At 35.9% G+C, this 26,323-nt stretch overlaps 2 protein-coding genes across 4 annotated transcripts; one reads left to right on the plus strand and one right to left on the minus strand.

The window, feature by feature from the left end:
- Positions 1–1,140: 1,140 nt before the first annotated feature.
- On the plus strand, positions 1,141–18,346 carry Sirt1 (Sirtuin 1). 2 transcript variants are annotated; one of them, XM_045727304.2, is made up of 11 exons: positions 1,141–1,302; positions 3,410–3,506; positions 3,724–3,992; positions 4,492–4,736; positions 5,043–5,236; positions 6,663–6,769; positions 8,053–8,286; positions 9,601–9,768; positions 9,970–10,087; positions 11,222–11,472; positions 14,727–18,346. In XM_045727304.2, exons 1-11 carry the CDS (start codon positions 1,167–1,169, stop codon positions 15,182–15,184), a joined length of 2,277 nt encoding a protein of 758 aa, XP_045583260.1. In that variant the 5' UTR covers positions 1,141–1,166; the 3' UTR covers positions 15,185–18,346. The 2 variants fall into 2 exon arrangements, with proteins under 2 accessions (XP_045583260.1, XP_045583261.1); XM_045727305.2 differs by having other exon boundaries at positions 3,727–3,992; positions 14,727–15,331.
- A 1,417-nt stretch (positions 18,347–19,763) lies between these two features.
- Positions 19,764–25,681, minus strand: LOC123746067 (splicing regulator SDE2). Of its 2 annotated transcripts, none has more exons than XM_045727306.2 (7): positions 25,550–25,681; positions 23,689–23,816; positions 23,233–23,374; positions 22,444–22,528; positions 21,748–21,917; positions 20,443–20,545; positions 19,764–20,223 (listed from the first exon to the last, which is right to left on the minus strand). In XM_045727306.2, exons 2-7 carry the CDS (start codon positions 23,791–23,793, stop codon positions 20,004–20,006), a joined length of 825 nt encoding a protein of 274 aa, XP_045583262.2. In that variant the 5' UTR covers positions 23,794–23,816; positions 25,550–25,681; the 3' UTR covers positions 19,764–20,003. The 2 variants fall into 2 exon arrangements, with proteins under 2 accessions (XP_045583262.2, XP_069170332.1); XM_069314231.1 differs by lacking the exon at positions 25,550–25,681 and adding an exon at positions 25,252–25,288.
- Positions 25,682–26,323: the final 642 nt, after the last annotated feature.

The following is a 26,323-nucleotide window of genomic DNA, read 5'->3' on the forward strand; positions in this document are numbered from 1 at the left end:
GATTGTTTCAAACGTGGGTTGGACATGTATATGAGTGGGATTGAGTGGTTATAAATAGGAGCTACCTCGTATGGGCCAATAGGCCTTCTGCAGTTGCCTTTGTTCTTATGTTCTTAATTAACATGGGAGACCGGCTATTTATGTCCCTTATATGTAGAGGAAGCATGTTGAACAGCTTGGGCCTTTGATGTTGACAAGAGTTCTCTCTCCTACCTATTGCACCTCTGCTTTTCAACGGGGTTATTCTGCACATCCTGCCGTGCTTTCTGGTCTCATGTGGTGTTATTTCTGTGTGCAGATTTGAGCCCAGCCCCTCTTAATATTTTCCAAATGTAATTTATTATAATATAAAAGTATATATATTAGATGGGGGTTACCTGGGGATGCGAGAGCCTATCCCAGAAAAGACTGCACCATTGAAATTTAACAATATTATTATTAAATGTTGGGAGATCAGGTCGACCCAAGCACGTGTCAGTGTCTTGTGTGTATCGTGTCAGTATATTTAACGCGAGACGATATATATCACGTGTATCAGTATGTATCACGTGTATCAGTATGTATCTCGTGGCGGAATGTGACACTTGTCACTATATATCATTTGTGTCGGTAAGCATTATGTATCAGTCGGTATCATTTGTCAGTATGTATCGTGTATTAGTATGAATCACTGTCAGTATCCAACACCTGTCAGTATATATTACTGTCAGCACACAACACCTGTCAGTATATATTACTGTCAACATACAAGACCTGTCAGTATGTATTACTGTCAGCATACAAGATCTGTCAGTATGCAACACCTGTCAGCATACAAGACCTGTCAGTATATATTACTGTCAGCATAGAAGACCTGACAGTATATATATATCACCTGTCAAAAAGGATTACTATCAGCAATGCATTTATTTAAAAAAAAATCACATATAATCCGATACATATACATGTTTATGCTAATTGCTAAAGGTATCGTGTGAAGACTGAGATGTGGTATAGTGCTGTGACAAGACAAGAGTGTGGAGGAGCATGTGTTGGTGGGCAGGGTTATGGCCGGGTACTGGAGCTCTTCCGTCTCCTCCTCCACCATAACCTCGGAGCTGACCTTCGCTACTCCCAACACCGCCACGCTTGGCAACGTCGCATGACGTCACGCGAGAGGCACGACAATGGCGGATCGAGCATACGGGATGGAGTCCGCTGTGCCTGCTAAACGACCTAGACTGGACTTCCCAGACGATACTTCGTCCCAACAATATGATAGCGACTTCCATTGTTTTGCCGGAACCTCGGAGCTACTTACAGGTCTGTAAAAATGATGGCGTTATATTTTAATTTGGCTTTAATAGTGGGTAGAATTTTGGCGGGGGCTAACCAGTCGATGAACCCAAGATGGCGGATGCGCGCGCACTAATATATCCCTATTTTTAAGGCTTGGGGAGGAATTCTTGGCCCGTGGAGCTCTCCCGTCATGTTTATTTAACAGTGCTTTATTTTTGTATATGGTGTGGCCACGGCCTATACGTAATTAAAGGCTAGATGTGTGAGTGTGATCGATACGCCCACTCTAAGAGGTTGGTGTTGAACAAAGGAACAAGTGAGCATCGCGGCGGTCGGTGGAGGAGGGTCCGGGAGGGTGCGCGCGCCGCCCCGGGGGGATCCAACCCCCCGTCACCCCTACCTTCACTTCTCTTATAACCCGCCAGCGGGAACTTTAAGGAACACTTCTAACCTTAATATCAGCTGACACTAACCCGTCAGCGGGAACTTTAAGGAACACTTCTAACCTTAATATCAGCTGACACTAACCCGTCAGCGGGAACTTTAAGGAACACTTCCAACCTTAACATCAGCTGACACTAACTCTTCAGCGGGAACTTTAAGGAACACTTCCAACCTTAATATCAGCTGACACTAACCCGTCAGCGGGAACTTTAAGGAACACTTCCAACCTTAACATCAGCTGACACTAACCCGTCAGCGGGAACTTTAAGGAACACTTCTAACCTTAATATCAGCTGACACTAACCCGTCAGCGGGAACTTTAAGGAACACTTCCAACCTTAACATCAGCTGACACTAACCCTTCAGCGGGAACTTTAAGGAACACTTCCAACCTTAACATCAGCTGACACTAACCCGCCAGCGGGAACTTTAAGGAACACTTCCAACCTTAACATCAGCTGACACTAACCCGCCAGCGGGAACTTTAAGGAACACTTCCAACCTTAATATCAGCTGACACTGACTAATATCACGCATCAACGTAATTTTGCAAACTTTTTTTTATCGCATATAAGATTTTATGATGTAAAACATTGTTTACTCTGAATACAATTGTTTTTGCAGAGTTAAGTTAAAATAAATTATGCTGCATGTATATTAATTTTTTTTGTTTTAGGAATACATAAACAATATATGTATACAATACAGAAAATGCATAAACAATCCTTTAGTGGTGGTTAGTTGACAACTTTACATTCAATACATAATGTAAGGGTATTTTATCCCAAAATCTGTCACATAAAGGTTTACTTATTTAATTATTCAGTCACTGAAAAGGTATTCATATTAGCCTAAACACTTGAGCTACATCGGTACTGTAGATTTGTGCTACAGTTTTGTATTTGTATTGTATTTATACCTTGAATAAATATTGCATTTGTACCTTGAATAGTTATCTGAAACTCCATATGATGAGTGCTGTCCTTAACAACTGAGGATATCATTTAGTTGTTGACCAAAATGTTATATTTTCATGTGTAGCATCCATTAACTTGCTTATTTGTAAGTTAATTGCTAACCATTAATAAAGAATAAGAATAAAGTACTCTTTAATATAGCATTGATATTTGTAATCAAGAGGAGGCTAATGGAGTAGTGAGCATACTGGTGTTATGAATGGGAATTGATTATTATTATTTTTTTTAATTACTGTAACACGTTTAGGTTCATGTGCATTTGTGGAGCTGCCCTAGACTATATGACTGAGAGTACAGTGTGTCAAAAAAACTAGCTACATGATGCTAAAATCACTATCACTGGGGCTTGTTTCTTCAGTCTCATTATAATTTGAACCATCATCTCTATTATTATTATTATTATTATTATTATTATTAGCATTATTAACTCGTAATTATATTCAGTTTTTGTTTGATATTTAATCAATATACCAATTCTGCCATTGATTTCTCAATATATATCAACACCTACCTAGTTGTCATGTACTTTGGGCTTAGTTTTTAGATATTTATAAATACGGCAGCAATTTCGGTACAAGATGTATATGACTTGAACTGCAGGGTTTAATAAAGGTAAATGGTAATGGAATATCTTTATTAACGGTGTTGTATACTAATTAACTTTTCATAATTTATATTTAAGTGTACTGTAGTAATATTTTAATCTTCAGGGAGCTACAGTAATGGTACAGAGTTCACCATCACTTCAGATTCTGGATTCAATGAGCTGACACCACCTCAGAGCTTGGAAGACGACATAACAACTCCGTAAGTATTTGTCATTAAAACCCAGTCGAGCATGAAAACACATTCCGTGGTAAATTCTTTGAACAACAATTTGATACTTGTCTTTTTCTACTTATATATACTGTATACACATGTATACTGCATATAGTAGTGTATACAATAGTAAGATTCAAGATTCATTTTATTGTCGAAAGAGTTTTCCTTTTTAAAACATTTAATGGAATACCATTTTCCGCAGCAGAACAAGTTCCAGTCAAGGTGAAAATATTGGTAGAATTGAAAATCATTTAAGCAATGATAATACCAACGACAGTTCTATCAATGACTGTTCCGAAAATTGGCCCAGTGGAACGGCTGCAGGTCAGGAGGATGATGACGACGACGATGATGATGATGATGACGATGATGATGATGATGACAGACAGTCTGTTGCATCAACCACGTCTAATCTCAGTGGATTGTCTGACTTTTCAAATTTTTCTGGAAAGGACTGGAAACCTTGTGCTGGTAAGTTAGAGATAATCATTTTATCTAGTCTTGCTATTTGTATTGAACTGTCTGCATAATTTCCTAGGAATTTATATATTATAGATTGCAAAGAAAATGTGGGTATTTTCTTTATTGTTGGAATTACAATAAATTAATTACTCCAGGAGAGAGAAAAGGCAGTGGGACACACACACCTTAAATTTAATGGAGGATGTGATTGATAATATGAGCTGCTACAAATTTTTTGCACCGAGCAGCAAAACTGTTAAGGAATAAAAATATGATTAGTAGTTAGGGGATTTAATACAAATTAGTGTAAATTAATGTATTGAATAATTTTGTTATTAGGTATTATAGTTTTTTCAGACAACATTTTCCAGTGACGGTTGAGCAGAAGTTATTTAAAGCTATATTATTTACTTAGAGATTTTATAGAATATGTCTTTGTTTTTAAAGAAACTGATGCTTTATAAAATCTTCATCTTGCTATTAAATACTTGTACATTATGTATTTTAGGTCCTATGTCTTGGGTACAACAGCAGATGATGCGTGGCGTTAACCCACGCACCATCTTAACTCACGTCCTTGGAACTACGGCTGAAATTCCTGAGGGAGTTGCTGATGTAACACTATGGCGCCTTATTGTCAGCATGCTGTCGGAACCCCCACGAAGAGAAAAATTACGTCATATCAATACTATTGAAGATGTTGTGCGATTAATGAAGTCTTGTCGGAAGATTATTGTCTTGACTGGTGCAGGGGTTAGTATTTGATTTATATATTATTATCACTGTAATTAGAGGGTTTGCAAAAATGTATTTCACTAATAGTTTTTTTGGATAAATTCATTGAAACTTTATTGACAATTTTCCATGGTAAGATTGGTTGATTGATATAGTACACCATTTTTACATGAATAGAATAAATTAAATTTGTAATGCATGAAGCTGCATATTGCGTGTAAATTTGTTTCAGTATCTGAGACGAATAGATTCTGTGTTTAAAATCTGAAAGTCTAATAAATTGTTATATAAAACCTCTAATCTTGTTAAAATCTTGTCTTGCAGGTTTCAGTCTCGTGTGGTATTCCAGATTTCAGGAGTAGAGATGGAATTTATGCCCGCCTTGCTGTCGACTTTCCTGATTTACCGGATCCACAGGCAATGTTTGATATTCACTACTTCCAGAGAGACCCTCGCCCTTTCTTCAAATTTGCTCGGGAAATCTACCCAGGACAGTTCACTCCTTCTCTTTGTCATAGGTAATTGTTATTTTGCACACTGCATCATCAACTGTTTTGATATATTTAGGTTATTACTAACTGCAACTCAGGAGGCAACTTTTTTTTACCTATTCATCTCATACATTCCTGCTGGAACACAAGTTGAAATGCTTGGATCATTTTCTAAATAACACACATGTTAATCAGTTCTTTCTAGTACAGTAGTTATATAACAAATTAAATTCTCAATGAGTGTCTATCCCCAAAGCAGAAATAATTCAGGATGAAAATTTAAGAGTGAATAGTGACATGAAACCAGGAAATTTGCAAAAGTGCTCCTCTGAAAATGTTATAGGTGACTAAATAAGTAGAATTTTACCCCCTTTTCTAGAGAAAAGGTCTATGATTATAAGTATTTTTGACATTATTGATCCTGTGCAAGATTTGGGCTCAAGTATGCAGAATAATCTTCAACTCACTTTACTTTATTAGTCCTTTTGAAAAAAGTTTATATTCAAAGTTTCAAAGTTTGCCCTACAACTTTTGTTATTACTTTTGGAGAAATGGCTATGCCTTGCATGAAGTATTTTTTTGTGTTCTTTTAATGAATTTATAATTGTTTATATAAATATGTAACAAACTTAAAACCTACAAAAACTTACAAACTTGTTACAAATAGGCAGTACAGTACTGCACCTAAATGTCAGTAGTTTGAATTAAAAATAAAAATCAATTATTTTTAGTAAAAAAAAGTTGTCAGAATAAGCTACATTTTATTCATTCAAAGAACAGTGCAGTATTTAAATATTTTGTACATGGCCACTAATCACATGGAGCTTTTTGGGAAGTATTTTGCAGAATTACCGCTGTATAATAGACTTGAACAAAAAATTGTTCCTGGGTAATAAGTTATTTTCTGATTGCACATGCCTGAAAAGTACTGTGCATAAAAATGGCTATTATGCCTCCTCAAACTATGCTTTGACCTTTGTCTAAAACAGCTTAGGGAAGACATTTTGAAGATACTTGAAGACTGTTAACTTATGGAACAATGTATCACAGCTCTAGATAAGGAGTTAGCAGCCTTCAAGTACTTGCACCTTAAAGGCGTCTTCCCCAAGATCTGTTAAGCAAACAGCAAAGTAATGTTTGAGGGGAATAGTGGTAATTTTCTATGTTCTGGAGGCATAAACGATCAGAAAATAACACTACCCAGAAATAATTTTTTTTAAATTGTGTTATATTTCTCAAAACTAAAAGGAGTGAGTGAGGCCTGAAAGTGTCATGGTGATCATTTTTAAATTTTCAATATTAGTTAGAAATTGAGGATTGATTCTTTTAAGGTGAATTCAAAACTAATATGTTTAGAGGAAGTTCAAATGTACATTGGTTACTTCATTGAATAGTTAATTGTTCAAATTGTACTTACCTTTAATTTCTCTAATTCTGTATGTATAAATTTCAGATTTATTCGCCTAATAGAACAACACAATAAATTACTGCGGAATTACACACAGAACATCGACACTTTAGAACAAGTGGCAGGAATAAAAAATGTCATTCAGTGTCACGGTAAGTAAATACAGGTACTGTATTGTACTATAATATAAATTATTATTTATATATTAATTTTCCAATCATGGAAAACTGGTCACTTATCTAATGCTTGAAGAATTCTCTTGTCAGAGTAAGAGATAAACCCACATAAAAAATGTACTTTAAGAAAAAGATTTCACTTATATATTGTGCAAATATTTAGCCAGTACACGAAGCCTATCTTTCACAGATTTCGTCAATGTCAATTGCCAAATTTTTTTAACACTTTGGCAGTCTGGCCTCTCCATTTGTTCCCGACTGTAAATGTTCTGGGCTCTTTGGGCCGCTCACAGGCTACTCAGGGCTTGACTTTTTTTTACAATTTTATATTTTCTAAGTTATTTGTTGGGTTATAACTATAACTTTGGTGTCAAAATGTTTGCAAATGAGCCTTTTAGAGAACAGATGCAAAATTAAGTGTATAAACAGTATAATATATTATGCAAGATGCCGATGATTATACAAATGATTAGCAAATAGAGGACATGTTTTAGCATCATCAGAACGTTTATTGTCGGAGTACAGTCAGAAGGCAAAAGTACTAATGTGGAAAATAGCACATTCAAGCCTTAATTTTCCTCTTCAATAGCTTTGCATTTAGCTTCCCATTGATTCTTTTTCCTTGCATAAGTCTTTTACTAGCCCTACATAGCCTTCCCGGTTTGGTGCCTTCTTTTGATAATTACTTACTTACTTTTACTAGCCCTTCAAGATCTAATACTTTGCTACTCAAGTGGTCTTTACTTTCTCTCTCTAAATTTACTGATTATTTCTATTTGATAGTTCACAATAATGTCTAATTTTGCCAGTATGTTGTGTAGACTGCTTATACTGTATTAATACTTTCCTCATTGAATCCACCAAAATCTAGTACTATTGTTTTTTTTCTTGCCAGTGGCCATCTTGAATTTAGTTGCCTGCACTGTTATCACTATGGCAACTTTTTCTCATCCAATTATTTAAATTTCCCTGGCCCCTTCTCATTCGTTTTATCTCGCCTATTTTTCAAATACGCTACACTTTTATGTTTCTTGGGACACCATTCACGGTCCTCAACCTGTTCTACAATACTTATGAATTTCAAATATCCTAGAGCCTCTCTGATGCAGGCATTGACTCTGGCTGTAACTTAGTCAGCCCCCCCTCCCCATCACATCACACACCAGGCGTATGAAGATATTCTAGTAAATTTGTATTTTTGTTGATAATCTTATATTAAACAAATATTCTAAATGAAATTTCTCTTCTTGGGTTAACAGGTTCATTTGCTACTGCAACTTGTCAAAGATGTGGTCATAAGGTTGATGCACAAGCCATAAAAGAAGACATCTTTTCTCAGCGAATTCCCCAGTGTACGCAGTGTGTAGGAAATGAGAGAGGTAACGATGAGAGAATAACGGATGAGGAACTTCAAAACAGATCACAAGATGAGGGGTCAATCACACAGCAGAATACACCACCTAGCTTACACTTCATGTCCAACAGGCCACCAGGTATGTTAAATTGTATTTAATGGGAATTCTGGGGAATTGTCTGGGAATTCTGGGAATTCTCATTAACAGAATTCTTTTTCAGTACATTTTTACTGTGGCAATCAAGAACCCCTGTGTAAATGGATGTGCTTCTGAACAAACTGTTTTGTTGGAGTGCATTGTAAACACATTCAATTTGTATTAATATAAAAACATGTTAAACTTTTAAACATCAATTAAAGAAATATTAAAATTTGCTTTTTCCAAGGGCTTGTGGTATGAAAATGTGTTCAATTGCACATTTCCAATTTTGTAACTAGCGTCAAACATTGTTATTTGCTTAGCTAAACGAACTAGAGGGTTCAGTTCCTGAACCGATTATGTGCCTCTGTAATCCTTTACACCGCCGCCCACGGGATGGGTATGGGGTGCATAATAAAGAAAGAAATTGAATTCCATGTGTGCAAAAATGATAAGTTTTTCAAATAATAAAAAATGGCAAATACAGATGGTTTTCATCTTAAAAAACACCAATTTAGCAATCACCTGATCTAATGAATAGCTTACAAAGTTCCCACTTTGCATCTTAATCTGCTATGCAAACGTGCTCTTTGTCATTTGTTGTTGTTAAAGATTTGTACTGCAAAATCCTCTATGACTGAGGGTGCCATGTGGCTGACCCACGCTCCCCCAGTCAGCTGTGTTATTGTGCCCAGTGTAGACCCACTGTGCTTCTCTGAACTATTTCATATTTTAATCAAGAAAATATTATTAATAATGGCTGATAAAATGAGGAAGAGACTATCCATCATTACTCTGATGATGCAGCTAGTGATAATCAAGCACTGCTCTGAGAAGGGAAAAACAGCAACACAATCACACATGCTCAGAATCTTAGGCATGGGAGAAAGTAGATATCCATCATGTAATCAGTCAACTTCATCCACAGAGTATGGAAAAAAGAAGTTTGTGTGAATGATATCTTAATGATATTCTCCAAATTAGTTAAATGATTTTCCTAAATGGGCTCTTCTAATTTAAAATTAGATGGTGTCTTTGAAAAGCTACTGACTGTAGTTAACACAAAATTCTGTGGTTGGTTTTTATTTTGAATTATGTTAAAATTCCATTATAACATAATGGGACTGCAAAAGGTCTATTGGGCCATACGAAGCAGCTCCAACTTATCATATCTCATTCATATATATGTCTAACATGGGTGGCTTAGCCAAAATGTTTTATTGTTGAACTTTAATACTGAATATTATACATGTATTGCCATTTTGTATTCAAATTATCATGGGAAAGTCTAAAAGTCTCCAATTGACATTACAGATACCCCACCTTTACCACCAAAGCCAATTATGAAACCAGATATAGTGTTCTTTGGTGAAGGTTTACCCGATGAATTCCATGACAGAATGGCAGAAGACAAAGATGAGTGTGATTTGCTAATTGTCATAGGATCCTCTCTAAAAGTTCGCCCTGTGGCTCTGATCCCCAGTAAGTTGTGACGCTACTTTTAACATGTATAACACTTGATCAATTTTGTATAAAGTTCTCTATATGAGATGTTTCATAAAGAGCATTATTTTTACTAGACAACAAATAGATGATTATTTAAAAAAAGTATTTTTTCATACAAAATACTTTGGTTTTGTTTCTAATATCTCTATTTTTTTAATTTTTGTTATTTACTTCCAGGTTCAGTTCCTTCACATGTGCCTCAAATATTGATTAATCGTGAACCCCTTCGACATCTAACGTTTGATGTTGAACTTCTTGGAGACTGTGATGTGATAATAAATGACCTCTGTCACAGGTCTGTGTTATTTTGTTTGCTAATATTAGCAATATAAATTTTAAAATCTATACTGTATAATTCTTATACAGATATTCTGTACTGTAAAAAATTTAACTTTTGTGGAAAATAATGTTATTGGGTGGGATTGAACTTGCATGTTCAATCCCACCCAATAGTGGAGAACTCGCTACTTATACCCGAGTAGTATAGGTACTTACTACGTATATGTAGTAGTATAGGTAAGGCCAGGAACTTCATAAAGTTTAGCATAATATTTTCTTATAGATACATCACACTATTGTGATTGTATTGTGTGTGAAACTTTGATTTTAATATTAATTATTTGATTTACTATTTCTCAAATTACATGTCTCAGAGAGACAGAGAGAGAGAGAGTCACATTATATTATTTAGCAGGATGAGGCTTGTGACCGATTGCACTGTGGCACTAGGGCGTGTTGCTTAACCCTCAGACCGTGACACTTCTGAGCAGGCTCCATACATTTCCTTGGTTTAAATGGGGCTAAAATCTAATAATATATTTTTAATTGATGTAATTGTGTACACCTCACATTACACCTCCTTTGTTAGTGTGATACAGTAGGGAGCACCACAAGGAAGTAATGGTAGAACTTGCTTCCCTGTTCTTTAATGTGGAATGTATGGTGAATAAAAAAAAGTGACATTTTGAATATATTTAACTTTTTTATTATTATACTGATATCCTTGAACCATAAGATACTGGGTAATAATGATGAGCTTTGTTAACCAGACAACACACTAGAAGGTGAAGGGACGACGACGTTTCAGTCCGTCCAGGACCATTCTCAAGTCGATTGAGACTTGAGAATGACTTGACATTATCAGGTCAGGTCAAGTCACAATCGACTTGAGAATGGTCCAGGACGGACCGAAACGTCGTCATCCCTTCACCTTCTAGTGTGTAGTCTGGTCAACATTCTTCAGCCACGTTATTGTGACTCATTGCCTGCAATGATGAACTTGCTTTACAGACAATGTCTACTTAGATCTTCATCAATTGATGTGACAATATTTTTTTTAATAAATAATGGAAAGTGTACATATTCCAAGATAATGATTATTTGGTTAGAAGCTATGTTTGCTCAAAAGATTACTTTTTTTAACTTGCAGATTAGGAAATAATTGGAAAGATCTTTGTACAGAAGAAATTATGACAGAAATAAAGGAATTGCCTCCAAGACCCCTTCCTTCAATCAATGTTAACATTAGTAATGCTGATGGGGAGGACACCATTTCTTACCCTGGATCTTCATTAGTTGCACCTCAGAATGCGCCACATCCTCGCGATGAAAGTGATATTGAAGCACTCAGGGCTTGTTGGGCCCCCAAAATTCGTGAGACTGTTGCCTCGAGATTACCAGGTGAGGCTGAACTCTTTGTAGTTTAACGACAAGATTTAGTTTATTTTCCACATGTAACTTTTGCAAACACCTTAACTCTAGTTCTCCAGATGATGCAGAAAACACACAATTTAATTGTCAAATGAGGAAAGTTTTGTCTTGTACTAGGCATTCCACTCATACAGTGCTGTACTCTGCCCCATACACCACGTGAGCACCATTGCCCTAAATGGTAGCTTACTCTTAGAGAAAAGTTAACAACTTTGCCGGCTGTTTTCTATTATTTCTAGAAATAATTAAATGAGTGTCAGAATAGTTAACGGATGGAATGCATTAGGCAGTGATGTGGTGGAGGCTGACTCCATACACAGTTTAAAATGTAGATATGATAGAGCCCAGTAGGCTCAGGAATCAGGAGTACATCAGTTGATTGACAGTTGAGAGACGGGACCAAAGAGCCAGAGCTCAACCCCCGCAACCGCAAGCACAACTCTGTGAGTACATTGAGTTCTTCAAGGTCACCAAGATGCAGTAGGTGAAAGAAGGAAGGGTGGACTGAAACTGCCAAGTTTTCCATGAAATGGTAATTCATAAGTTTGAAAAGCAAGAGTTACTGGACTAAATTAGAGTAGCTAATAGTTGACAGATTTGTAGGAAGAGGAAGTATCAGGGTGAAGAGAAGTGGCAAGTGGGGGTTACACAGGGTATGGTACTAGAATGACTACTGTTCTGAAACAAGATAGCACGACACTAACGAAGGACCAAGACAGGCTAGACAAATGGCTTCTAAAGGTTAACTTTTACGGGGATTAAACAAATGATGTTTGTGATAGGAAACAAGGACAGTACAGTATATTATATAGTAAGAATAAAAAAAAAGTGGGAGTGGATAGTTAACCACCGTACTGCGCAGAGTTTATTGTGAAATTCCCCTTGTGCTCATGAAATAAAGTGTTCCCAAAAAATTATTTTTTCTTCATAAAATGATAAATTCTCTTCCCTGAACATGTCTATGTAAAAATAAATACCAAATTCACTTAATTTGGCTGTGGGGCCGTTGACAAGGGGCGCTGTGACGTCATCAGGGTCTGGTCGCCCGTGCATGAATCCCCCAGACACAGTCACGCGGGCCATTCAAGCACTGTGTTGCCACAAATATATTTTAAATTATTTGTTCGATGTATTTCCAATGCAGTTTTAATTTTTTTTTTATCATATATGATGCATAATTGTGTAATTTACAATATGTATACAGTAGAACGTTCATAATGTTCCATGAAACTGTGATACATGTGTCAATAATGTGACCACAATAAATGTTTATTGTCGCAATATTACTTGTTAAAAATTCACTAAAATTACAATATGTACAGTTTCACACACTATTTACACAGTATTACACACTCAGTACTTCAGAAGTGAGTAATAATCAATGAAGTAGTCCATGGTGCACAGCGCGACTTCGCCTTCGTTGCACCAGGTACTTCCTGTTTCTTCATTCTGTGTACTTGCAAATAACGCACTCACGTACACCCTTGGCTTTAGTACTTGTAGGTTGTATGTAGCCAAGCTTGTAAAGCATAAGATAGTATTGAAAAGATTATAGGAAAAGATCAATTTGTAAGGTAGTCTTGAAAAGATCACTTTGTATGGTCCCACATAGGAAGAGATTCAGCTTGCCTCAAAGAGTGTCTGTCAGTTAGGAAGAGATTCATGTATTCTTGAAAATATCTATGGAAAACGCCACCATGGAAGCTGCTAACACTGTTCATCTATGTTACTTGTATCGGATGCATCATCACTGAATGCAGAAAACGATTCATCTATGTATCATCTAAATAAATTGGAGATAGCATAGGATTGCAAAGGTGACACTCAGAGCTATAACTGGATACACTCGCTGTATCGCCCTCATAGGTGCTGTATCACTTGCATCCGACCTTTGTGTTAGGTCCTTATTGCGCCTAGCTTCACCAGTGTTATGACCCTTATGTTCTTCAAACAATAAGGTTTGAATTTCACCAACAGAGCATTATCTTTCAACATTGCGTCGGACAGGTGTTTAAGAGCCAGAGGCGCGTGCGCCACTCATGGTTGCTCATTCAGTACTAACCAAGCCAGCAGCTCTAGAGCATTCTGGGAATTTTTTCCAAGATGGCTATGTCTCACTGGAGGTCCTAAGAGTCCATTTCCTACACAGCCAACCTCGCACACATTTAAAATGGGTAAAGGAAAAATCAAAAAGAGTTTTCTCGGTTGGCGCAGTTTCCCGCTGACCGAGAATACTCGGCTGGTGCAGTTAAGTGGTTAAACCTTAACTCCAGAAGAACATGTCAACAATAAAATCAGCAGTAAACTTAGTCTAGCATAAAGTGGACAGCTTTTAAGAGCTTAAGTAAGGAATCCTGTAAAATATTATAACACATTGTATGTTAGATTAGTCCTAAAATATGCAACTCCAGCATGGAACCTACACCTGGTAAATAAGAAAATAAATAAATCTGCCATGAGATATGTACCAGAGATAAGAGAGAGAAGCTATGAGAAAAGGCTAAGAGAACTAAATCTAGTGACATTAAAAGAGAGGCCAACTAAAGCAATATTATTGTAATGTACAAGATACTGAAGGGACCGGATGAAGTGAATAAAGGCCATATTTTCTTGGCAAAGACTAATGAAATGAGTTTCACAGGTGCAAGTTGGAAACAGACAAGCCAAAAAATGTGTATAGACATACAATACAGTATTCTTATTCTAGAGTGGTAAGTGATATAAGCTCAAGTCGTGCTGGTGGAAACAACCACCATATACATACTCGGTAACAAGTGACAGTACTGGAGTGATTTGTGGATATAAATGTATTCAGATACAGTAGCTAAGAAGTGGGACTGTAGAGCTATATCTTGCTTCCCATAGACATGACTAGGGAAGCACATACCATCACTGCATACCAAAATGTATCGCTATAACATACCACGTTAATAGGCCCACATGTCATTGCCACCTTCACAACATACCAATCCACTGCCATCGAATACCAAACGTTCCACTTTCCTCTAGACCCCATACCACCAGTCTTATTGCAACAGCCTGTATAACTTACATCAGACTGTACTTATTTGTTACTACACCCTCCATACACATTAAATTATCTTGTTTGTAATGAGATATACCAGCCTGAGGATACTTTATTGATCATTTTCATGTGTTTAAAAACCATATAGCGTTACTGATGCTTTGGTTCTCATAAGTTCTAAGTCTTATGCATTTTTCAGATAATATGTTCCTGTACACTGGTGGTCATAAGTACATTTTTCCTGGAGCTGAAGTGTACTATGATCCAGATGATGAATTTGAAGAAACCAAATCTCTCGGCTCCGAATCGGAAACTGATGAAATAGAACCAAGAGAGGAAAGTCAAGAATCTTTTCACAGTAACCAAACTAATGCTTCTTCTAGTCATCATCCCAGATTAGATGAAGAATTTCATTCTACAGTAACGCCACACCTATCACCAGAGGATGTAGATAGTCTACTCTCAACAGCCGATAATGGCCAGACTCAAGAACACGTTGAAGACTGGACTAGCCTTAATGCCAGCTTAGATACGTCTCTAGATTGTGACCACACACTAACAGGCTATGAAACAGACAGTGCCCACCACACTGAGGAAAGTGCATCAAAAGTAACTGACACTTTAACTAGTAGATTTTCTTCATCTGATGACCTATGACCTTGCTTCAGGAGAGAGATAAGATCTCTAGAATAAGCCTTTATATATATATATATAAAACAACTGCTGGTAAAAGAAATCTAACACCCCCACTATAAATGGGGGGGGTTGTGAAGAACTTGTTTTAACGGCTAGTATAAAATCAGTGATTGGTAAACTGATGTACAATTTCCTTTTTTGGACAGTTGAAGTCAGAGCCATTTTTTTTCTTACACTAGCTAAATAGCAGCTTTAACTGAACATTTTGTGCGATTGACTCATTATTTAAAACCGTCCTTTTGTTCATGTTAATCTCTTTCTATGGCAGATTTTGAAGTAATAGCCAGATGTATAAAAAGTTAGATGCCAAATAATTACCAACACAATGTGCAATTTGTATTCCGATAATTGTTGAACCTTCTGGTTGGAAAAAAATCTTGATGATGATGGTTGTATACTGGAAAGTCTCAGTTTTGTTTTATAGTTGGAAATGTTTTTGATTCAAAAGTTCAGATGTCTATTTACATATTTCTTTATACTGTACATTACCATATCTTCCTTTCACTTTTCCTTTAGTTTCCTCGTGTTTGAAAGCAAGTGCAGAACTGTATAACTGATCCTTGGTCACAAACTGCTTTCACCTTCTGTACTTATTTTCTGTTGTTGTTGTTCAAACTCATGGCCCTTGTACTTTTGCAAGGCAGATTTTAAAATTGAGACCTTTAAGTAAAATTATTGAGTTTGGCTGTATAGCAGAATATGTGCCAGGTTTACTATGAAGCTTATTGGACATAGTGATATTTGTTGTCTCAATTGTTTATGAAATTATGTCTTGCCGCAAAGTTTGATCTACTGGGCAGTGACAATTATTTATTCATATGGTTTACAGGGGAGGGGAGTTAATCCCAGTGATTATTTTTAATAGTGTACATGATAAATATTATTGACAACCAAATGATCAAATCGACTGTCACTGATAGCCACATGGTTCACCAGTTTGGTCTTACAGAGAATGTTGCCAGTATCCGTATAATATAAAATAAACAAATACCCCTTCCATTAGAATTTGATCCTAGGTTCAGGGGTTTTAACAAGCAAACTCTAAAGTTGGTGGGTATCAACAGGGTTGTCCAAGTTATCCTAAGTCATTGTTCATGCTTCATGTCTTCTTCAGCTTACTGTTTAACTTTTCTATGTACTTCCTGTTGTAGGCATAAGGTTGAAGCCATGGCATTTATAGCTGAACATTTATATCTGCATACATTTGTCATGAAATTGAAGTTGTTAAAGAGCTAATCATTAAGTTTTCTTCTTTATGGAACATCCATATGATTATTAATGATATGGATATGAAACTTGAATACATGTGACATTTACTTCTAATGCTTGTGCCTAGGCTGAATATTTTTGTCATGGGTGCTTCATTGGAAAGGTTTGGGGTATTTCCAATTGTATGAGTTCTCAGTTAAGGCTGGCTTAGACCTCCCTGTTCATTTGGAGTTGGTTGATTTTTTAGTTTTATATTTCCACTTTCATATTTTTGGAGAGAATTATTAGGTCCTACCTCAATTTTTTTTATACACAGTATATTATATAATATTATATATATATATACACACACACTGTATACATATATATAATATATAAGGAACAGTGCTTTTGATATTTTGCATAAAATTTACTGGTTAACAGGAATCCCTTGTGTGTATTTTTTTTTAATTATTATTTGGAGAGGATCCTACCCACTCAACATGAGCCCTGCACAATACCAGGCAATAATTTTTTGTTTGAGGAAAGGGAGGGGGGGAGAGGGGGCACCATTTGTAGTTATCACATGTGAATAGTCTGCAAACGGTACTGAATATTTTATTTATTTTGAAATACAAAATTGCCCAGTCTATTGGCACATCTAGTGACCTAATCTAATAGTTATTTTTCTTCATATCCTCTGCACGACAGTGAACTTGATCTCGTACAAATAATTTTAGCGATACATCTTGCAGTTGTGTGAACACTTATCCTTTTTGCATTTATTCACTCAAATTTATGTACAAAAATTTTAATACTTTCAGAATAAAGATGTACTTTTACATATATACCCTCTATACTGTACCAAAATTATAGGTAAACAAAAAATGTAATTCTTAATTTGTCTGCTAATAGCTTATAATAAGATTTGAACCTGTGACTCGACACAAATTGTGGGTTGCTCAACATGCTAAAGTTTCGTCTACTACAGAGCTGGCAGTCAGGCCAATTATCCTTACACTGGTGGTGCCCACCTGCAAGTTATGTCATGCTGAGCAAATCTGCCCATTATCTGGGATGTGGAAAGCTAGATTATGTAACATATCTCGACATCTTCCTGTAAGCTTTTTTTCACCCTGCCCCACTTGTTGCTGTGGAAAAGGATTATTAAACTGAGGGCATTAAATTTAACTTGCAATAGTCCACCCATAGCTTCTCTCATCTTGGTACAAATTTTTTATTCTTTTGGAAGTACAGGGAATAATTACTGCAGTGCTGGGCAAAGTATATTTTTCTTACTTATAAGCACAAGATAATGAAGTAATTTTTTATAAAAGGTACAAAATAATTCAAGTTTAGTTGTCAAATTACAGTATATTTTACCCAAATGTTTCACTGCCAAATAAAAAAAACTTCCAATTCATTATACAGTACTTTTTTTATTATATTTTTTTAATAACCTACACTCATTTGAATTTTGTTCCTTGCATTTTACTCGGCAGCATTTGCAGATTATTCAATTAAAATCTACATGTTATCTGTCATCCGCTAGGTGCATTGTATGCAGTCATAGGATCTCGGTCAGGCTACAAATTATGAGGACAAGGAAGATGGAACCGTATATGACGAGAATCGGGAGTAAATCCATAGTTTTTTGTACTTTGAATCTGCTCCCACCAAAGTTTCTTGGTGTCTACTTAGATTCTGGACAAGGTAGCTTAATTTTCCTTGACCCTCATATAACCAATATGTACATTTTGTAAATTGTTGCTGTTTAGCATCAAGGGTCCAATGGCATAACATAACCATATTGTTGCTGTTAAACATTAAGACTTGCTGAAGGTACAACTGCAGCTTTTTCATGTGGCCTAAAATGCAAATGTTCTCTTTTGTCTAAGTTAAGAACAGCAATAAAGTATTCCTCTTTTTGTACAAGGACATCTTATTTCCTGTAATTTAAATTTATATATACAGTACAGTACTATATATAATATTTATACCCATTATAAAATTACTATATACAGTACTTTATCATGAAAAATAGAGTACTGTACATCGAAGTTTTAAAAAAGACAATTTCTAAATACAGTGTGTACTCACAAGTGGTAAACTGCTTCGCAAAATTTTTAATTTTTAATAAGGTCTTGTTCCTAGTTGATTATTTCCGACTACCTGACACCCTTGTACTATAAAGCTATGTTCAAAGTCAACAAAGTTCAGTCTGGTCACTGGTGGCTCAGGTAGTATTACAATAGACAAATAAGGCTTAAGGGGGCTGAATTTAATTAACTCAAAAGATTTTCAGATTTATATTACTGTATAATCATTAGAAAAGTTTTATATATAAAAAAAAAAAAATTCCTCTCAACCTTCGCTTTGACCTTTGCCGCCCCCTTCAAGACATCTTCCCTGTCTTAGGCAAAGTTCGAGGAAATACAAGCCACTTTCTATACTTTGGAGGCATAAGCAGTCAGAGGGGGAACAGAGGAAAAAAAAAAAAAATGTGCAATCAATACTTTACAAGCAAAGTATCCAATTTATGTTTCTTAATACAAATTATGAATGGTTATTTTTTCTCCAAAAAATTCTACAAAACCATTTTTCCAAATATACTCATTAGTATTATAAAGCCTGCTAAGTTGTGCATTCGTTTCAAATTTCATAAAAAGCCTTCAACAACTTTAGATTCTAGAAGTAAAGGGGGGGTTTTGATAATCAAAATTTCCCACCTAAAATGGTATAACAAATTTTCAACAATATCCATTTTAATTATATAACTTTTCATATACAGTACTGTATATCATCTAAACAATTCCTAAAGTGCACCTGCTTAACCCTAACAGCTCCCCCTCACCCCTCAAGTGATGGGGACCAGTGCACCAATCTACGGGAAACTAGATGTGCCCTGTAATATTCAAAACTCTTTAAAAGATTATACTTGACACTCGAGACCTGGCAAGCATTTACCATATTAGAAAAAGAACCCCTGAATGCCATTGTTTTTTCCTGGGCCTTCATAAAATAATGGGGAACATGTCTGGTGCATCACCATGCACTGACATCTATGCTAGGAACCATTGATGGCATAGACCTGTAAGATACTGTATTAGCAAGATGGAGCAACCTGTTAACTTAAAAATTCTCTCAGGATATAACATCAACATTGCCATGGTCAAACTAAAAATATTAGCTTTCCCCCCCAGCTTCAGAAAGCTGTGTTTTATGATACAGAAATGAAAAACTATTTTCTTTTTTATATGCACCAAAAAATCTACCTAATTTTAGGGTGTGTAGTTACGAGTTAAATGTTTAACTATGCTGATAAAATATTTGGGTAATATCAATAACCCCATGAAATTTCACAGTAGATAAAGGTTTAATGATACCATTTATACAATCAAATTAAACAAAATTAGAAATGGCAAAACTTCAACGTGGAATTTAAAAACATTAAGTAAGCTTTTGTATATTTAAATCATTCACCTAGGCTTGTCAATTTTTAATCCTAATTAGCACAAAATTATGCGTGTTGCTCACTTTTCATGTCAGAACCAGGCTTCCCTGAAGTGTTATCAGGCGTGTCACTTTTTGTTCATATGACATCATTAACGTGATGGACATTCTTGCTAGTTTCCTCTGCATGGTCACTGTCTTCATCGCTGGTTTCTTTACACGATAAATTATCGGCAGAAACTACTACATTATCTTCCTTTTCTGTAGCACTTTCATTTTCACTCATTCTGCTGCTCTTTGTTGCACATGGCGACTCGTCATCAATCTCGCTGTCGTCTTCACTCGATACATCCAAGTCACTGTCGAAATAATGCAACATTTATTTATTTTTATTTTTAATGCAGAACAATGAGATGGTAACTTAGGTGCAACAATAATAGGTTAAATGTAATTAGAACACTATCAGAACGTAATATTACATTACATTCTAATAGTGCCTCAGACTGCTTATTTTCATCAAATAATTCAAGAAAATGCTTAATAATAATAATAATAATAATGCAACATTAAGTACGTACTCCATGAATCTTCCTCTCTTAGTCTTGGAGACCGTTTCCTCTTTGATGTTTGAACCCTGTCTCTTGATACCAGAGGGACCACTTCCATTCACATTTTCAAAAGCTGAAATAAGTTTTTGAATAGATTTTAAACAATTTCAAAATGTACATTACTGTATTACATATACATTACTTCTCACTTTGAAAATTAATATGCCAACAGAAGCATCACACAAAAGGTTCACAAGTACACAAAATACTGGCATGGGGAATATACTGTGCCTTTTTCTCGTTTGATATGTGACATCACGAACACATTGCTGATGCTAAGTTATCAACACAATACTGTAGGCTTTTTTTTGCCACCAAGTCATTTCTAACAAGACAAATTACACTTAATCCCTCCAATGCAATTTTTTTAAGATACATTGCTATACTAGAAAACATCATAATTATTTTCATACTAAAATCATGAGAACATTTTGTATATATACAGTATATTTTTTTTACATTTATTGGCATGGCAAATAATTATTCTAAACAATTCCAATCCATTACACCTGACACTAACTACATTGTGATTTTAGTAAAATACTGTACTGCATTCTTAAAACAACCAATAAATATAGTACCTGTACAATACTTCATAATTTATTAAAATTTTAAATACTGTATAACTACTGTAGATGTGTTTAGAAAACATGAAGGCACCCTCAGACCAACACATCTCAGTATACAAGCAGGGTGATGTAAACAGCACATAGGATATAATAACTACAGGGTACAGAAGTCAGGAAGTTCTTGCATAATTATTTACACAGTTGTGTCTGAAAGGGAAGAGAGTATTAGGCCCAGTCTCCTCATGATGTTCCAGTTCTCTTGATGTAGTGTCTTATCTGGGTGTGATGCATTGCTCTCCCCATCCCAAATACAGTTTATTGAAGCCCGTCATTGGGTAGTCTACATGCACATCCTAGTTATGCCTCCTTGCTGGGCCCATTCTCCAGGATTTGACCTAGCTTCCTAAATGAGGTACATGGACTATCTTATTTTCGTTTACAAACAATTTTCTTTCCAAGGGAAAGAAAATGCCGTACCTATTCAGGTTCTGCACAGGAGTGGAAGGATGTGTACCGGTTTTAATTGTATTGTGTGCTTTGCAGCCCCCCTACACATGCATGTACATATAATTAGGTAACAATGTCTTAGGTATTGTAATTCCTTAGCTCCAGAACTACACACCTGATGTTGACCAATTAAGGATATAAAATTCAGTATATATTTCTTATTTATCAAGTGTTGTGTAATAAACAGTTCAAGACTCACCTTTATCTAAGGAGTCATAAAGGTTTTTCTCCCTCTGTTTCCTCTGCTGGTAATATAAATCATTTTGGAATGTGTGCTTAGGAGTTTCTTTCAACTTTTCAAACTTTTGACGCTTCCGTTCCTGTATTTCATGTTCTCTCTCTGCTTTCTTGCTAATGAAGTCCTTCAATCTGGTAAAATATATGAATAAGAATTATAAAAATACATTTATAATTCATAACTTGCCATTTGAATGACATGTAGGTTTCATTAATGTATGGGAACTTGCATAAAGGTAGTTTGAATAAGAGCAATTTATATCTATAAGAATGTGTGTTTGTCTGTTCAAGGTTGGAGGCCAGACAATTTGGGCTAGCCTCACCAAATTTTGCAAGGGAAATGGTCTGGGGTACAGGGGCAGCCAGACTGATTGGGGTTGGCCTCTTGTTCTCTTATGATTAGTAAACTAATAAAACCACCTAACTGCTAGTGCCATAAGAGCAAACAAACTTTTAGTTCCAAATAGAGCTGTTAGAGATAATGGGAGGCCACCTCCCCTCAAGCTACCAACTTACAATCCTGACAATGGCCACTGGAGGAAAAGATCAACAGGTAAATAAAAGATGAAGCTAAATTCTGTCCCCATATAGTATCCCTTTTCCAAATTTTCTAATGTTCAACCTGTTAAAATATAAAGGCATAATTTATATACTTTACCTCTTTTCCTCATTAATATCTCTCAAGCGTCGGCCACTCAAGTCTCTGCAAGCCTCACGGTTCGTGGTCTTTTCAATTTGAGCACCTGTTAAACAATTATATGTTAATTCTCTTTATCAGTGTCTGATTATATATGGGGATTTAAGAAACAACAGCATACAGATGAAGTGAACGATTCAGACAATGTGATGCATGACTTAAATTCAAGTCTTAATCTTCATTTTACACCATTTATATTTTATACCAAAAATCTCATACCCAAAGGATTACTGTAAGAAAGTTATATTTGGGAAATGCTTAGTGTATACATACATTACTTTTTATTATCCCTATCATTTATATACTAAATATTTATAGTATAAAATTTGTTTACCTAACCAACTGAATCGTCTGGGATTGGATGCCGCCCTGCAAGAAGCGAGACAGTTGCTCTACTGTGCAGTTCAAGTTGGGCCACAATATGTGACCATACATGTCGCATATCAACTGAAAGGTGGCCACGTCAACTTCTGACGCCATAATAATCTGAACAATCCAGGAGAGATCATCCATGAGCACATTCAAGATCCCAAGAATGTGAACCACATCAAGGACTAAATCCCAAGACACTTTGGTTACAGCTGCTCTACTGTGCAACTGCTCTACTGTACTCTACTGCTTTTTCACTTACAGTTACAGTTTAAATAATAAACTACCTGTATTGTAATGATACAAATGGCAGGGCTGAGTACATCTGTGCAAGTACAGTAGAAATAATTTAAAATTATATACTTATCACAAATTTCTTACCAATTGCTCTAAGCATGGAACCAAAGCCACCTTTCCCTCCTGGAAGTCGGAGAGTGGCGACAACAGTTGCATCTTCAAACACTTGTGATGTGGGAGACAAGATGCGACCCTCTGACTGCAAAACCACATCTGATGCCTGGCCCTATAAACAAAAACAGTAGTAATATAAAATATAACAATTTACAATACTTCTAAACTTACCAAAATTACATACAGATCTACTTACTCCCTTAAATATTGTAAATACTTTTGCAACAACTTGTACTTTGGCTAGTAAATGCAAGATACATAAAAATTATATACTGTACCATTTTGGTACAGTATGCTTGCTTTTTTGCACGATTTTAACTGAAAACTTAACTTTCGACATTTTTAACACAAGAAATACCTAAAGCTACACTGCACATAACTACTTAACCACGTGCTAACAAGAGGCGTACAAACAACAACTCTTACCTCTCGTTCCAATAATGCTTCTAAAAGTTTGCCTCCAGTCATATGTTTGTTATGAATGCACCACAATTGCCGATGGCCAGAAATGTGGGAGACCACGAGTATCATTGTGGCAGCTGAAAAACACTTTCCTGCAGGTGACAAACTATTAGTTATACTACAACACATGATTTAATAATAAAATACTGAACAGCATTTGAAGTTTAGGCTTTGAAAGATTTAACATACAAAACTATTTACTATTTATATAAACTGCAACAAGGTTCATGTTTTTCTGCTTTTGAAGACCAGCCCAAAGCCTGGCTTCTTTAGTTATTAAAAACAAAATTTGAAAACTTCATACTAAAGATTTAAAATAATGACTATCTTAATATATATAATTACTAAAATGGTAACCCTAATACATGGCTATCCTTGTCATGAGAATCTGAAATAATTAGTATTATAGGACGTATTAAAAAACATGCCATCAAGTATTGTACCATGAAATGCCTTTTCCTGAGGAAACCCTCGGTCAATTCCCCAAGCCAGAGTCCACCCAGGACATTGTACTTATGCCAGACATGTCAGTCTGTGCCCCCATGGACTTGCTACCTAGTTAGGAAGTTGAGACAGAGGAGATTCAATTCAATCCATCATCAGAGTCCCACATAAAAGGTTGTTCTGGAAACTGGAACATACTGGAGGAGTGACAGGAAGGCTTTTAACATGGATGAAAATTTTTCTAACAGAAAAATGAGGGCAGTAATCAAGAGAATGTATCAGACTGGAGAAATGCCACAAGTACCAAAGGATTCCGTTCTTGCAAAAGTAATGTTCATTGTTCAGATAAACGACCAACCAGAAGCAATACAGAATTATATGAACATGTTTGCCAATGCCAAGATACTAGAGAAGATAAGAAACTTAGACGATTGTCATGCCCTTCAAGAAGACCTGGACAAAACTGTATGGAGCACCACTTAGCAAATTAAATATAATGTGAATAAATGCCAAGCTATGAAATGTGGAATAGAAGAAAACAGACCATACACAACCTACAAATTATATGAAAAAGATTTTAAAAATTCTGATAAAGATCTAGTAATGGTTCTAGATAGAAAACTGTCACCCGAGGACCAGAAAGAACACTGCAAGGAGCCTACACTATGCTTTTCCAATTTTCAGAATAACTTTTAAGTACATGGACGGTGAAATACTAAAGAAATATTGTTCACGACATTTGTGAGAGCAAAGTTAGAATATTCAACAGTTGTATGATGCCTATACAGTATTTTAAGCAGCAAATAGAAAAACTGGAAAAGGTGCAAATACATACAACTAAAGGGCTTCCAGAACTGAAAGACACGAGCTACAAGGTGAGGTTAGAGGCATTAAATATGCCAAAACTAGACGATAGAAGAAACAACCACCAAACAAAATGACACTAACATTAAAAAAATAAATTAAAATAATTTTATTCAAAAGACTGTGTGTACAAAGAACATATGAGTAATGTACAATTGTGGGGAACAGGAGTTAGGCAAACTAGTGAAGCCAATATACCAAACTCGTTAGAAACTGTACTTGTGGTCGATCTCGGACCCATTGTTGATGTAACGACTTAAACTGAATTTTGTAACTAGCTCATCAAGATTGTAACTTGCTTAGCTAAATGAATTGGGGGGTTCAGTCCCTGAGCCCATTAAGTGCCTCTGTAACCCTTTCCACTACCGCTCACAAGATGGGTATGGGGTGCATAATAAATAAACTAAAAACAGCTGGTAGAAGCTACAGCAAGTAAACTCGCCGAAACTGTACTCCAGGGAGTACTGGTTATCTGAATACTGCTTTAAAATATATTTTTTTCAGGACGAATACCCACTCGCGAACACAACTGGAGCTTGGGAGAGATGACGACGCTTTCAATATGTGTTGGATCTAATTCACGACAACAACACCCGGGTCTGACAGCGCCCAGCTGGCCTTGGGGTGGGGGGCTGCTGCTCGCTGGTCTCATAGCGGACCCATTCACCAATCTGCTTGCCCGCGGTCCCTTATTTTATAATTAATTAATATTACTGTACTATTATTTTTATTTAATCAAATTCAATTAATTATATTATTACATATGTTGTAACGTAAGTAGTACATGCTTGCAAAGACTTGACCAAGTCTTAATTACAGCTAACATTAAGGAAGTTGAGGGCTACTAACAACCCATCCTCCTGTTTGATAATATTTTTTGTAATTAAGTGGTCGCTTGTACCAATATCTAGTAATTAAGCACTGGTAAGCCACTTTTTGTACTATTTTGTATAGAGTCCGAAAAAAATAAACACCGAACTTAAATATTCCTAGACCTAGTATTTGGCAACGAGGGAGGATTGACTAGGCGTCAATCCTTAAGTTTTTGTATTTATATATACTGTACAAGAGTTCTTACATTCACATAAAGCCACTAGCACACATAGCGTTTCGGGCAGGTCCTTAAACCTAATTTTTCTCCGGAATACGACCCGCCAAATCCTTTAACAACATATATGTAAACAAAGATGGAGGATATTGATCCAGGAGCCTATCCTCAGAGCAAATCTATTACCATGAGGTGTAAAGGAGGAAATGTATATGCCTCAGAATGTTCGGTAATATGTTTATT

This window comes from Procambarus clarkii, chromosome 78 (genome assembly GCF_040958095.1).
Source record: "Procambarus clarkii isolate CNS0578487 chromosome 78, FALCON_Pclarkii_2.0, whole genome shotgun sequence".
Taxonomy (NCBI): Eukaryota; Metazoa; Arthropoda; class Malacostraca; order Decapoda; family Cambaridae; genus Procambarus; species Procambarus clarkii.

Excerpts from the sequence above, each read along its gene's own strand:
- Sirt1 (XM_045727304.2), top strand. The coding sequence starts at position 1,167 with ATGGCGGATCGAGCATACGGGATGGAGTCCGCTGTGCCTGCTAAACGA. Across the intron at positions 9,769-9,969 it reads CCCTGTGGCTCTGATCCCCA|GTTCAGTTCCTTCACATGTG; the intron begins GTAAGTTGTGAC and ends ATTTACTTCCAG. Across the intron at positions 11,473-14,726 it reads TGTTGCCTCGAGATTACCAG|ATAATATGTTCCTGTACACT; the intron begins GTGAGGCTGAAC and ends TGCATTTTTCAG.
- LOC123746067 (XM_069314231.1), bottom strand. The coding sequence starts at position 25,273 with ATGGGTCCGAGATCGACCACAA. Across the intron at positions 23,817-25,251 it reads GGGTCCGAGATCGACCACAA|GAAAGTGTTTTTCAGCTGCC; the intron begins GTACAGTTTCTA and ends TGTCACCTGCAG. Across the intron at positions 20,224-20,442 it reads AAGAGAGGAAGATTCATGGA|TGACTTGGATGTATCGAGTG; the intron begins GTACGTACTTAA and ends TTATTTCGACAG.